This window comes from Eutrigla gurnardus, assembly GCF_963514095.1.
Source record: "Eutrigla gurnardus genome assembly, chromosome: 10".
NCBI lineage: Eukaryota > Metazoa > Chordata > Actinopteri > Perciformes > Triglidae > Eutrigla > Eutrigla gurnardus.
Window position 1 is genome coordinate 1,537,773 of NC_139924.1, and position 14,915 is coordinate 1,552,687.

Sequence of the window (14,915 nt, forward strand, 5' to 3'; positions counted from 1 at the left end):
CAAACAATTAGATCTTGGCGTTTTATTTATTTATTTAGTCAGTCCAAAATATTTTTAAAAGTAATCCAAGCTTCACAAACAATTAGATTCTTGGTGTTTTATTTATTATTATTTTTTTTATTATTTATTTTATTTATTTTCCCTGTCGAAAATCCATAAGAAGGGGTCTGAACGGTCCAGACTGTGGAGTTGCAGTTTTACAGTCAACCAGTAGGTGGCACTGTCAAAAAACCACAAGGGGTCTGAACGTGCGGGTCCAAACGTGCGGGTCTGAATCTGCGGTCTCCGGGTCTGCAGAGACATACTATTGCTGCAGACCGCTGCACGCGCGCTCTCAATCTGTCCCTTCTGTGCGCGCTCAACTTTGTCTTTACACTCGCTCAACCTGGCACAGCGTTACAAATGTTCCACCATAGCAACCAATCAGAGACTTGGAGAAGCTCAATTCTGATTCGCTGTTACGTATCCAATCACAACGCTTCCATAACACGCCGAACGAGTGGGATTTTATACTGAAATTACCAGGATAATTATTTTTTAATACATATTCGTTGCGAAAATGTACAAAACCAACGAGTCCTCCAGCAAGAGGGGGATTCCGTGGCCGTCTCATTTCTTGAGAAAAAAAAAAATTAAATAATGAGACGATCACTACATCGTCCTCACTGCTATTTTTATTTTCAACGATCGATCGGATCCAGGTGGACTTCAGGACCAGGTTGCAGCACTAACGGCACCCCACATATCCGCGATCCACCAGACCTGAACAGGCTGCAGTCCATCCCCGATCCCAAACTCCTCGGCGATCGCTCGCCACAATCTGTCCCTCATCTCCGCATCTTTTATAGTTTTCTGACTGTCATACGGCGCTTTGGTTTGAGTGACGGTTTTTGACGGATGAAGACCCCGCCGCTGCCTCTCGTCGGCCGGCCACCGCCGCCTGTCGCCGCCCATCGCCGCCTATCGCCGGCCACCACCGCCGCCGGCCACCAGCCAACTGTCGCCGGCCACCAGCCAACTGTCGCCGGCCACTGCCGCCTGTCGCCGCGTTGTGATTGGATACGTAACAGCGAATCAGAATTGAGCTTCTCCAAGTCTCTGATTGGTTGCTATGGTGGCACATTTGTAACGCTGTGCCAGGTTGAGCGAGCGTAAAGACAAAGTTGAGCCAGGCCCGGTTCCAGAACAGAATGCCTTGGGGTGCATCTGAGATTACAGAGGGTGCACCAGTACTATACTAAAACCAGCTACCCAGCTTCAGTTCAGACTTCGCTTTTATACACACAGGCCTCTCTACCATAGACAAGCACTTCTGCGTAGTTCTACTGACATGTTGGCACAACAAACATTTACTGTGCTTAAAAGATGGTATCATATCTTGTGATGTGGAGAACATTTCAGCTGCAACATTAGCTTATTGATATCTTAGATAGCTTTGGATATGAGATAGGTTTTTGATATGTGTGATGTGTGAGGTGTAAAAAAGAACAGAATTCTACACTAAAAAAAAACATGTGACTGCAATTCAAAAATAACATTTCTTTTTTATAAATTGTGGCAGGATATTTGACATAACAAATAATTGAACATTGCCACTTAAAGATAAAACAGATTTTAGCTGAACAAGGAAAGAACACTTTCAAACTTTGAACTTTGAACAAAAAGTATCAGTAATACCTCTTAAAGTTAACACGATTGTAAATAAATACAATAAAAACAAATATGGCAAATATGGGTTCTTATGAACATAATACATTTAATACATTAATAAAATAAGCTGTTGTTAACATAGCTTTGTGAGAACAAATAATTTTACAATGTCATTCAAATTGTAACTTGTGCAGCCTACCAGTATGTAGACAACAGGCTGTCAGCAGCCATTTTCTCAAACTGTCCCAACTGTCCCTGTCCAGTATTCATGAACAACAAACTGGAGAGTGGAGACTGTAGGAGGTTCCAAGACATTGGCACACTTGATCCACCAGGGGGCACAGGATCCTTGTTGGACAGTCAAAAGTCAAAAGGTTAAACTATGTACATAACAAATTGTACATTATTATATTTTCAATACAAACGAGGTATTCCCCCCTCAGTAATGTCAATAATCATGTTAAAATAAACATAATACTTGATATAATAAAATCTGAAATGTGATTACAAAAAATATTTCTTACCTTCAGAAGAGCTGCAGCCTCCTTGAAGCTGTGCTGAATCTTCTAAGCAGCGTCTCTTTCCACTCTCCAGTTTACTTTTTGGTGAGGTCCTTCTCCACAGCAATCTGGATGAGACAGGCTTTTCTTTTGTGGAGCATGCTCCTTCTGTGTTCACTGAACACATTTTTTAGAGTTGAAAATGAATTTTCGCATGTTGCAGTTGATGCACCGAAGGTAAGGCTCAGCTTGAGTGTTTTTAGCACAGTAGGCAAGGCTCACAGTATCTTATAAAAATGTCCTGTGTATTCCAGTTTTTATTTGATTTGGCCATTTCGTCCTGCAGAAACTGCTGTGCTACAGCAAACTCAGCTTCCTTCATCTCTGTGCCTGTGAGGTCAAGCAGTGGTCTCACTTTGTTTGCATCCAGGAAATCCTCACTCCCTGGGTGTAAGGTGCACAGGGCCTGCACCAGTTGGCTGTTTCTTACGCTGAATCTAGCTTTCATCTCTCCCACTACAGCATCCAGAGTACTGAAATACAGTATTTTGCACCCAGTCCTCTCTTCCACTTCTTTTTGACGGTGACCGACTGTGGTGTCCACCACATAGTCACTCAAGTGGCTCATATTTCTTGGTCGTTTCTGTGGGGGTGCTGCTGCAGGAGGTTCTGTGGTCTGTCTGTCTTGAGAGAATTTCTCCCAAAATGTGTCAAACTGAGTGTCACATCTCAGCTTCTCAACACACGCCAAGGCACTTTGGACCAGTCTGACACCAGTGTAGAGGTCTGTGGATTTTGCTTGGAGTGCAGTGTTGGGAGGATCAAGCAAACTCAATATTTGATGCGTCATGCAGGCAATGAACAGGAAGCTGGGCTGGGTAACGGCCTTCAAAAGCCCTGTGGCCTCCATTCGCACCTCTGCTGCACTGGTTTGGGTGCTTTCGATCCCACGAAGCAAGTGGACAATGTTGTCAATTGATTTAAGGATCACTGTCACTGTGGCCAGGTGGCCTGTCCACCGTTGCTCAAGCAACCTCTTCAACTTCTCTCCCGTGTACACTGCAGCCACTGTAGGTTTCTTGAAATACTTGTAGAGTGAGGTGCATACACTGAAAAAGTTTTCCAGTGCGAAATCAGAAGACATGGCGTGCACCACTACCAAATGCAACTGATGATTAAAGCAGTGTACGTATGGCACCTCTCTCTGCAATTCTTCCTGCACGATTTTCTGCATCCCTCCGTGTACTCCAGACATGACACTTGCCCCATCGTAACACTGACTGAGCACCCTTCGCTGTATTGAGCCCAATGTCTCTTAACTGTGCCAAAGCCAGCTGAGTCAGAGACTTGGCATCACATTGTTTGGAAGTGGCCATTGAGACAAGTCGCTCCCTTACAGTGTTGCTTGTGTCCACGTAGCGAAGCACTATGGATATATTTTCGCAGCCAGTGGGATCTTTGGTGCCATCAACCTTTAATGTGTACCAAGCCTCTCCTATATCTTTCACTATTTCCTCTGTGATGATTGTACTCATGATTTCAATAATTTAATTTTGTATGTGATGTGATGTGTATGTGGCATTGGCAGGGATGGTGCTAAAAATCCTAGCAAGGTCCTTGTCCTTTTTAAGGGTGTAGTCCATCAATGCAAGAAAAATGCCACTGCCCACCTCACCTCTTGCATCCAAAGCATCATCTGAGCCACGAAAAGGCAGCTGGTTTAAAGCTATAAATTGAATGATGTCAACAATAGCTGCTACATAGGTGCGGTTCCTCTCCAGTTGTGCTGTATTTACAAGTGTGGAAATCTCTGTACCAGTCACACTCCTTGCACGCCTCTCCTTCCACAATGCCACTGACTTCATGTGCTCTTTGCTGGACTCGTGCCTTCCCAGCCCCTTTCCACGTACAAGAGCATGGCGCCAGTTGTTGTAGCCAGCCGTGGTGAAAGCATCGGTGCTGTTTTTATTTGACCCAAAGTTTCTGCAGGCATAGCAGAAAATGCTATCTTTTTCACATGAATACTCTAGCCATTCTCTAGCAGCAAACCACGAGCTGCAAAAGGACCGCTTTACCCCACTGTACAGGCGAGTCGGATATGTATTAAGAAATACCTGGGTAGGCTGTGTTGTTCCGAGATCCCCTGGCACTTGCGGGCCGCCAACGGGTGGCAGTGTCGAAGCCGAAGGCTGCTTGTCCGGGAGTGAGGGCGGCGCCGGGAAAGGCAGCGAGTCGGGCAGGATTGAGCTGGCGTTGCTAGTGCTAGCCTCCACAACGGTTATAGCGCTGACGTTGACAGAAGCCGAAGTAACGTCAACTGTTCCGGCTGCCGCGTGACCCACATTGTCTCCATCCTCCTCCCTGCTCTGGTTAATGTCTTCTGCTGTGGTTTTTTTTAGCCATTTTCGGATATCCATTGCTAAATGGATATCCAACGTATATATAACTGTTGCTGTCGAAGAAGTTCAATGTCACTGCCGTGCGCGCCATAGATATACTAAGGGTGCGCGCATTTTGCACACGACACACGACGCAGCCGGCCACCAGCCGCCGAAGGCTATCACAGCAGCGCTGATATAGAGCGACAACATTGCGACCTCGAGCGTGATATTACTTTATACAACAGTTATATTTCGTAAAATGTACTGTTAATAATAATAATAATTGACAATAGATTGTGATTTGTTTGTTTATTTAATCATATAAACGGATAAAATTGCTTCCGCCAACAAAAATAGATCCCCACTGAGCGGACTGTTGCCAAGCAACATATAAACAAAACACCATACATAAATGCGGAGTGATTTTGACAGTTTGGTGAACAGTCAGAGTGATGTTGGAAGCTCATATCTCAACGGTATTTAATGGAAATTGTCACAAGTTTAACTACAATTTGTTTTGTGAGCAAGTATTTTATTATTTTTATGATATTTCTAAAAATGAAAATCTTTTTTTTTTTTTTTTAATTGAGGGTGCAAACAATTTTTTTGGGGGTGCAATGCATGCTTATGCACCCCCGTAGAACCGGGCCTGAGTTGAGCGCGCACAGAAGGGACAGATTGAGAGCGCGCATGCAGCGTTCTGCAGCGCAGCGAGCAAGAGTTTGCTCCTTCATGAATGTGGCACAAATATAACGCCATATTCTGGTAGCGTCGCGGCGAATGTCGAGAGACGGCGCGCGAGTTGGCCGCTCCTCATTTGCCTAAAGTTGAAGTCGAATCTACTTTATGCTAATCAGAGGCGCCAGGCTCGACTCGCTGCCTCGCAAACGCTCGCGAAAATCTTCTAAACGGAATGTTGTCGATCTAAAATAAAGACAGATTCAGCTACTGCATAGCTTATTTCTCGCTTAAAATCTTTTCAGAAACACCTTTCGGTGAACTATTTTCGTAGAATAAGAGAAAGTTTCCAAACGAGCCGCCATGTAGGTCTGCGTGAACTCTGGAGCAGAGAGGACAGCTGTGAAAGCGTTCGTCCAATCAGGTGCAGCCATGAACTGTGTGCACGGTTGTTTGAAGGAGAGCGCCTGTCAATCATCCTCTAGTGGCAGCCCGCCAAGCGTGCAATACTGGGAAGCGGCGCGTCCACTCGCGTTTAAAATCGTCCCTGTGGACACGTACCTTCACGCCTTCTTCTCCTCCCTCTTTCCCACTTGCGCGGGTGGGAGTGACGGGAGGCGTGCCTGCGCTAGCCTGCGCGGCGCAGTTTTTGTTTGTCTTTAGTAATATGAACAGACAATCGTAGACGTGAGCGGCGGTAACAAGCATCATTAAATCCACACGGTACGTCAGCGTCTCTGGCCGTCTGTCAGCAGCAGCTCTGCGGGGCGGAGTGACAGCAGCCCTTCTCCCCTCTGTGAGAGACTCTGAGCAGCAAAGATGTTTAAAGTCTCTGTGTTATGGTACAGACACACCAACTCCGGCAGCGACGGATATGGACGCAACGGACGGTCGAACGCACCGGCGAGTGGGCGGTTCTGTGTTCAAGTTGGACGGGACTTGAGTTTCGCTCTGCCGTTTCCAATATGGCGGCCGGGCCACAAACGATCTCATTTTACAGTTAAACTACACGCTAAAGCATGTTTCTGAAAACATTTGAGGCGGGAAATGTGTAGTGCAGTAACAGAATCTGGATTCATATTTGATCAACACTGCCTAGTTTTTGATAGTTTGAACGAAGTTTCTGGAGCCGGCGGCATTGCGTTGGACGGACGGCATTTGCATAAAGTTCAATCCATCGAACTTTATGCAAATTCACGTACGGCGACAGGGCCGCCAATTCGACGTGCCGTATCCATCATGCGGAGCTCCTGCTCTACATAGACAATGAATGGGATCCGTTGACTTGACGTCTGCTGCCGGAGTTGGTGTGTCTGTACCTTTATGGTACAGACACACCAACTCCAGCAGCGACGGATACGGACGCAACGGACCGTCGAACGCACCGGCGAGTGGGCAGGTCTGTGTTCAAGTTGGATCAATTGGATAGACATCCTGCGAAGTGGGCGGGACTTGAGTTTCGCTCTGCCGTTTCCAACATGGCGGCCGGGCCACAAACGATCTCATTTTACAGTTAAACTACACGCTAAAGCATGTTTCTGAAAACATTTGAGGCGGGAAATGTGTAGTGCAGTAACAGAATCTGGATTCATATTTGATCAACACTGCCTAGTTTGATAGTTTGAACGAAGTTTCTGGAGCCGGCGGCATTGCGTTGGACGGACGTAATTTGCATAAAGTTCAATCTATCGAACTTTATGCAAATTCACATACGGCGACTGGGCCGTCAACTCGACGTGCTGTATCATCATCTCTACATAGACAATGAATGGGATCCGTTGATTTGACGTCCGTTGCCGGAGTTGGTGTGCTCCGGCAACGGACGTCAAATCAACGGATCCCATTCATTCGCGGCGCTCCGCGTCCAGTGTGAACGACACCATAGCTTAACAGGGGCGCCGAATGGAAGTGGGCTCCGCTACGCGTCTATTCGCGGCGCTTCCGCGTCCAGTGTGAACCAGGCGTTATGCTCTCAGGACGTTTGTAGCTTCTAACTGGAACTCTGTGCTCTGAAGTTTACTTTCTGTTAGTACTTTCACAAAACTTTTTTTTTTTTTTTTTTTGGTGGAAATGCTTTCAAGCATTTCCAACCTATGTTATCCTAATCTTTATTTTTTTTCTTTTTATTATTCTTCTTCCGTACATTTTTTGGTCGCCTCTAGCTTCTGCATACTTTCAGCTACAAAAACCATTCAACTATCAAAATGTTCAGCTTTTTCAGCTCTTTCCGGGACATCTTCAACATTTTTTCAGCCTTTCATACTTTTCATATTATTCAGCTTTTTCATATTTTTTTTTTCAATGCATTCCTATGGAGATCAGCCTAAAAACCTCTTTAACATCCTCCTCTTTGAACTCCGACTAGTTTCACATACTTCCACCTACAGACTCTATTTAAACTTTAAACAACCTACAAGACTTTGAACTATTCAATTCTTATTCAGTTTTTTGATATCTTTTACAGTTTTTCTATAATCACAGTTTATGTTTTATGGTTTTTTCAGACCTCATCAGAGTTTATAATGGGTGTGTATTGCGCGTGCTAGAGTGGGTGACATCATCGCTTAGAGTGTGAGAGCAGCCCAAGACACTTCAGCTTTTTTTTCTTTCCAAACTCCTCCCGGCCACAATTTTCACTCTACAGAGGTGATATTTTCCAATTTTGTAGACAAACTTGTCCTGTCTCTCACAATGTGATCAAAAACTCTGTGAGATTTACAGAATTTGAACTAGCAACCTCTAAGCGCGGCCACGTCGGTTTTTCTCCCCATTGACTTACAATACAAATTGAGAAACAGATTTTCAAAGAAACCTGAAATGAGCAGCATTTCTAACTCGCCCTAGCGTCCACATTTCTGAGACTAGGAAAAAATAAAAGTGATCCGTGTCTTCAGCAGAGTCTTGTAGCGCTAACGGTGTGAAAATTTTGGCGATACGAGTTTCGGTGTGAGTAGCTTTTGTTCGGACCCTCCACATAGCCGAAATGGAGGAATAGAGACAGGCTCTAGACAGTTACACAGGCGCGTAGATGGCTTTGATCTCTGTGGCTTTGATCTTTAGAAGTGACAGCAGGTGTGCTCTGATTGGCGGACAGGAGCGGCAGACAGGAGCAGTCAGTGGGATTTGTAGTTTTTTTTGTCAAACATCTTCTGCTCAGTTATACTTTCACCTAGAAACTTCATTTAAACTTTAAAATGTATACACAAGTCTGTCTATCTCTCTCTGTCTCACTCTCTGTCTGTCTGACTACTACTACTACTACTTCTACTACTAGCCTACTACTGATACTACGTCCACTGCTCGTACTTGTACTAGTACTACTACTACTGCTACTACTAGCCTACTACTGATACTACTTCTAATACTTCTACTACTAGCCTACTACTGATACTTCCTCCACTACTTGTAGTAGTACTACTACTACTACTACTACTTCTTCTACTACTGATACTATGTCCACTACTTGAACTTGTACTAGTACTACTACTGATACTATGTCCACTACTTGTAATAGTACTACTACTACTACTACTACTAGCCTACTACTGATACTACCTCCACTACTTGTAGTAGTACTAGTACTACTACTACTTCTACTACTGATACTACGTCCACTACTTGAACTTTTACTCGTACTACTACTGCTTTTGCTACTAGCCTACTACTGATACCATGTCCACTACTTGTACTTGTACTAGTACTACTTCTAGTTTACTACTGATACTACCTCCACTACTTGAAGTAGTATTAGGACTACTACTACTAGTACTTCTACTACTACTAATACTACTAATACTAATATTACTAGTACTAGTAGTACTTCTACTTCTACTACTACTAATAATACTAATACTTGTAATAATATTAGTAGTACTATTGCTAATACTATTGCTACTACTAATACTTTTACTAATATTACTAGTACTAGTAGTACTTCTACTTCTACTACTACTAATATTACTAATACTTGTACTAATATTACTAGTACTAGTAGTACTTCTACTTCTACTACTACTAATATTACTAATACTTGTACTAATATTACTAGTACTACTGCTACTACTAATACTACTAATACTTGTACTAATATTACTAGTACTAGTAGTACTTCTACTTCTACTACTACTAATACTACTAATACTTGTACTAATATTACTAGTACTACTGCTAATACTACTGCTACTACTAATACTACTTTTACTAATACTACTAATATTACTGCTACTACTACTACTACTGATACTACTCCTACTACTTCTATTAGTACCCTACTAATACTACAAACAAAAAGAACATTCAAATATTAAAGTGTTCAGCTCTTTAAGGACATTTCAACGTGTCTTCAACATTTTTTTCCCTTTCATATTCTTTTCAAATATTCAGGTTTTTCATATTTGTTCAGCTATTTAGCTTATTTCATACATAAGCTTTGTTAATATTATTTTCAAATATTTACTTTTTTCATAATTTTGCACATATTCAGCTTTTTCATACTTTTCAGATATATTCAGCTTTTTGAATATTCTCTTCAGCTATTCAGATTTTCAAACTTTTTGCATATTCAGCTTTTTTTAATATTCTCTTCAAATATTCAGCTTTTTCATACTTTTGCACTTATACAGCTTTTTGAATATTCTCTTGAAATATTCAGCTTTTTAAATATTTTCTTCAAATATTCTGCTTTTTTAATATTTTCTTCAAATATTCAGCTTTGTTTTCAGTGTTGCTTCAGCATTAAAGCATTTCCACGTATTTCCGCAGGAAATGCATTTTCTAGTTTTTTTTACCGTTTCGTGTTCTAGGACTCGTCTTAAGTTACCGCTCATGGAAACCCGACATTTCCGTATTCTGCCGCTTCACAATAAAAGCTTTAAAATAACAAAGTAAGGGGGTACTATTATTGTGAATAATTTATAGGAAATGAATGTGTTTATTCGCGTTAGACCCAACCCTTCATAGTCGTATGCCATACCTTTGATAATAATAATAATAATAATAACAATAATAATAGGCTAATAAAAAAAAGAAGAAGTATCAGAAGAAGAAACTGTCTCCCTCTTGAATACGTACCTGTTTCATTTGAGGTTCATGACAGTATATTGCACTTAGCAGTTGTTGGTCCGATTAGTTTGTGCCAAGTCCATGTTAAAGAAATGTTTAATAAATATTTAAATGTTAATGTGAAATGTTTTGATATCCATATTGTGAAATAGTTACATTGATCAAGTAATGTGAAATAATCGAGAACTGAAAAAAAAAAAAAAAAAATTGTTTTTTTTTGTTTATTTGATAGGGACAGATACAAGTCATGTGGATTGTGGAACAATCCAACAGAAAGCATCATAGCATTTATAGCCTTGTTAGATTAATCTAAAAAATAATCATAATATATAATTCTTTTGCTAGATTAATCGTTTGAAAAACCATTGAGAAAACAAGCATTTTAAAAGTGATTTGCTTATCGTCTTGTGGATAGACCGTTTATTTAGCATCTTAGGATACACTGGTTTAATGTGTGTTGGTTAGCACAGATGAGCACAGGCTCCTTTTTATACATTTATTTTTATATTTATCACAGCTCAACGTTTAATTTGGGTTCATATCGCTGTAGTAAACCAGCTGAAGTGTGTCTTGCAATCATGGTGATTTAAGACATTATTGATGAGACATTGTCAATGTTTATATGAGGCAAGGCGATGTGAATAAATACAAATGAAAGGAAAAAAAGTGATATATTAATATATTACAGTAGAAAAGTTTCTACTTTGTGCCTACTAAATCTATTTAATATTTCTACTGTAAAATGTATATTTAAGATGATATACAAAATACATAAACTGTATGAGGGATATTGCTTAATGAAGTATATTAGCCATTCAGACCGACAACTGTACTTATATATTAAGTTTAGGCATGAAATCTTTCATCATGAAAATACAATAATGATCATCACTATCAATCCACAAACATGAGAATCTCTTTGTGATTGAATGCATGATTGCAAGTCGAGTTAAGCCAACTGTCTTCATCATGTTATGACAAGTCATGAGAACAAATCTAGTGTTTTATATCAATGTTTGGAACTCTTGAGTCTCAAGGTCATCATATTTGCCACTTTAATTGCACTGGTATATTTGACCTCTACTTCCTTTAATGTTTGTTTATACCCACACAGTGTACATAGCCATTTATTTATATCATAGTAGTGCATCCGCACTACTGCATAGTAGTCTACCGTAGTGTTTTATTATAATTATTAGTTTGAATTTCACTGTTTTTATTTGTGAAGGGTGGAGTCTGAGACTGACTCACTGAGAACACTTGTGTGATTGCTGTTCATATGATAAAGACGTGATTTTATGGACGTGCAATATACTACTTTAAACTGACGACACTTGGCTGACTTTAACTCTTTTGGCTGCAGTAATAACACTAAATGATATGTTAGTGTTATAGACAGTAAACTGAGAAACATTAAACTAAACGGTTACAGTAGGATAGGTCTTTTGTGAGTGTGTGCAGACTGAGATTAGAATCATTGGCTGTAATCTGTAATTCCTCCCAGTCTGGCCCAGCTCACAACCCACACATTTATAAATGAATACAATATAAATAGGCTACTTGATAGATCTACTACTGTAGTCTACAATCTTAACTCCTCACCCCGTTTATTTATTTGAATATACCGTGTACTTGTGTGGCTTTTCTGTTGGGACTTGACCAGACAGCTGATGAAAGCGAACGGGTGCTTTGTTATTCCTCGTTTCAGTGTGGACGTCTCCGGGTCTTCCGGCCAGCAGTCAGCCCGCTGTCACCACAGCCAGCACCCGCCACTGGCTTCACGCACTGACAATCAGGGAGATTAACATTACGTCATTGCGTTGCGGCAGGTGATTGGTTGGCCATCCTGAATAATCTCGACACAGAGTGGCTACTGGCCAAGGTTTCCTTCACCATGTTGGATCAACTGCACGTCACAGTTGCCCTGTGACCGATAGTTTGATCGTGTCGGTGCGTCGGGGTGCAGCCGGCCGACGTTAGACGTTAAAGCGGGAGCCTCCTCCCGGTCAGCGGACAGCTCGCTCACCGGAAGGACTACTTGTGTATCTTGGGGACACGGACACCGATTAGCTTGCTTCAGGCTGTCAGGGTGAAAACAAGCAGCTTCCCTCCAGCTCCTGGCAGATTGACACTGTATTAAAGGTTTAAGGTTCCTCGCGTTGTTATGCAGTCTCCCTGGATACCGTGTTTATGAGCGACGACGGTGGGAAACATTCTGCCGAACACAAGGCTGTCCATGAGGGGAAGAAGTTGCCTGGCAGCCGCCTGCGACGATTCCTCTTCTCATGTTTTGAGTCGAAGCCTCGTCACGGCGTCACAGCGATGGGGATTTCTTTCTCTGGGAGCTCGTTGGATTATCGTGCTAATACTATGTGAGCGGAGCCGATGACCGGGGCCTGGGCCTGCCTGCCTGCCTGTTCTATTGTGGCCTGGGTTTGGATACCGCTCCTGTGCACCGGATCAGCAGCGTTAATTCCGGCTCGGAGATTACCCCCGCCTGGCCTGCGCGCACACCAGGAGGATTCCGGTTGGCGCAATAGATGCGCTTTCCGAGCCGCGTCGAGCCCCTCCGGTGGGAAAAGCAACGCCGGAGCAGCGAGGACAACTTCTTCCAAAAGCTGAATGCTTTGCTTCCTATGTGACGGGCTCTACACGACACCGTTCATCACGACGGGGGGATTCATCAGGAGGGAGGGGGCGCCACCTCCACCATGAGGGACATCTAGGGCCACCTCATTTATTTAGGGGGGTGCAAGTTATTTCCCGCCCAGTATTTTATGATTTATGGTTATTTATCATGAGGAGTATTACTGTAGGCTACATGCTAAGAAACGCTCTCCGTTATGAGCCGCAGGCTGCAGTAGTAGCCTAGTGTGCCAGCCAGAAGATTAGTTTGGAGTAAGTGGGTCTGATCCTTGTTGACATGATGAGGAAGAGGCACACCGGGCTGCTTTCTCTACCCACACAGTCTAAGTAGCACTGTTGGACCATTAAGCCTCCAGTCTGTTTGCTCTAAGTTTCATTAGTGGCCATCATCATCATCCTCATCACCCTCATCAACACTTCTAGCAGCTTCTAACATTTCAGCATCATTGAATGGCTCTTTGTGGCTCAGCGGCCACAAATGTTCCAAAAATTATGGCTGCTTACAACGGTGGCTCCTCCACAGTGGCTGCCCACCATCACCACCAGCTCCCGCACCTTCCGCCTCCCCACATGCACCACCATCACCATGCGGGCCAACATCACTTGCAACACCCAGGCCCTGCTGCCGCCGTGCACACAGTCCGGCAGCACTCATCCACGGCTGCCGCTGCGGCGGTGATGCTGAACCCCGGCCAGCAGCAGCCCTACTTCCCCTCTCCTGCCCCGGGACAGGCCCCTGGGCCGGCGGCCGCCGTGGCTCCTGCCCAGGTACAAGCCGCCGCAGCTGTCAAAACTCACCATCAGCGTCAGCAGCACACACACCACCTCCAACAGCATCTGGATATAGAGCCCGACAGGCCCATTGGCTATGGAGCATTTGGTGTTGTCTGGTAAGTGCACAGACTGTACGAGTAGTCAGGCAGGTTTAACCCAGTTTTACTGCAAGCCGTGTTTGTCCAGGCTCTCTTAGCTAAATACCTTCCACTGGTTTCCATACGGGTCATTCCGTGTCATTTCATCAAATTTCTGAAAATCTTCCCACCTGACCATCTCAGAATGTCCTGAAAAAATGTAAGTACAAAGACACACTTGTTAATAGGACAAATCCAAAATATTAGGTCTCTACTGTCAATAGTTTTCTCATGAAACATCATTGAATGAAGGGTAGTTTAGACGGTTTTTGGCATCATACTCTGAAAAGCCATTTTTAAACAGCAATATCTGGAAAACTATCTCACCTGTGGCCTTCAAAATCTTTACAGAGTATATCTGTTACTAATAGCCTCCAGACATGAAATATCAGGGGTGTAGCTCAATGATAACCTAATATGGTAGGTAGTTAAAATGTGGCTTGTTGAAATAAAGTAGTACATTTGAAGAGTGGCTGAGCTCCCATTTTTGCAGATAAAAGACTTCTATCACTTCTGCCTCTATCTCTGGTGTTAGCTTAAACATTCTACAAAATATGGTCTCTCTCAGATGATTAGTTTCACAGATATTAAGGCTCAAAAATGGAAGTAAACACATCTTTGCCCAACTTCAGAGTCATATTCCAAACAACTGACAACACGTATCAGGTCCAAACTTACTTTTTTTGAAAGATCATATTCTTGTTAAAATCATATTAAAAAATCAGGAGGGTGTTTTGCCTCAATTTGTCGCAGTGATTTTTTAAAATCCGGATATTGGTGGGGTTTTTGTGTCCGTTTTTGGTACTGCATGTCTTAATATCCTACAAGTAAACATCACAGCAGGGAATTTCAATTGTGTTTTTTACCATTTACCAAAGACTTATATGACTAAATACTACTGATAAATTTAGCCTTACAAAAACATTCAAATGTAGCACAGTTGTAGTTATAGAGGCAATAAGTCCTTGGATGTGAGTTGAACACGCTGAAAGCAGCTTTTAATGTCTTAAACCATGAACAAACAGCATAATATTGAAGACTGTACATTTTGTCATACTTTAAGTATATAAATTACACAACCAAATCAA

At 42.6% G+C, this 14,915-nt stretch overlaps 1 protein-coding gene across 1 annotated transcript in view; it reads left to right on the top strand.

Moving 5' to 3' along the window:
- Positions 1-12,128: 12,128 nt before the first annotated feature.
- Positions 12,129-14,915, top strand: part of nlk2 (nemo-like kinase, type 2) — a 101,082-nt gene continuing 98,295 nt past the window's right edge. Inside the window, exon 1 of the mRNA XM_084019976.1 lies at positions 12,129-13,806. Coding sequence (XP_083876102.1) covers positions 13,367-13,806 — 440 coding nt within the window. The 5' untranslated portion in view covers positions 12,129-13,366. The remainder of the gene's footprint in view (positions 13,807-14,915) is intronic.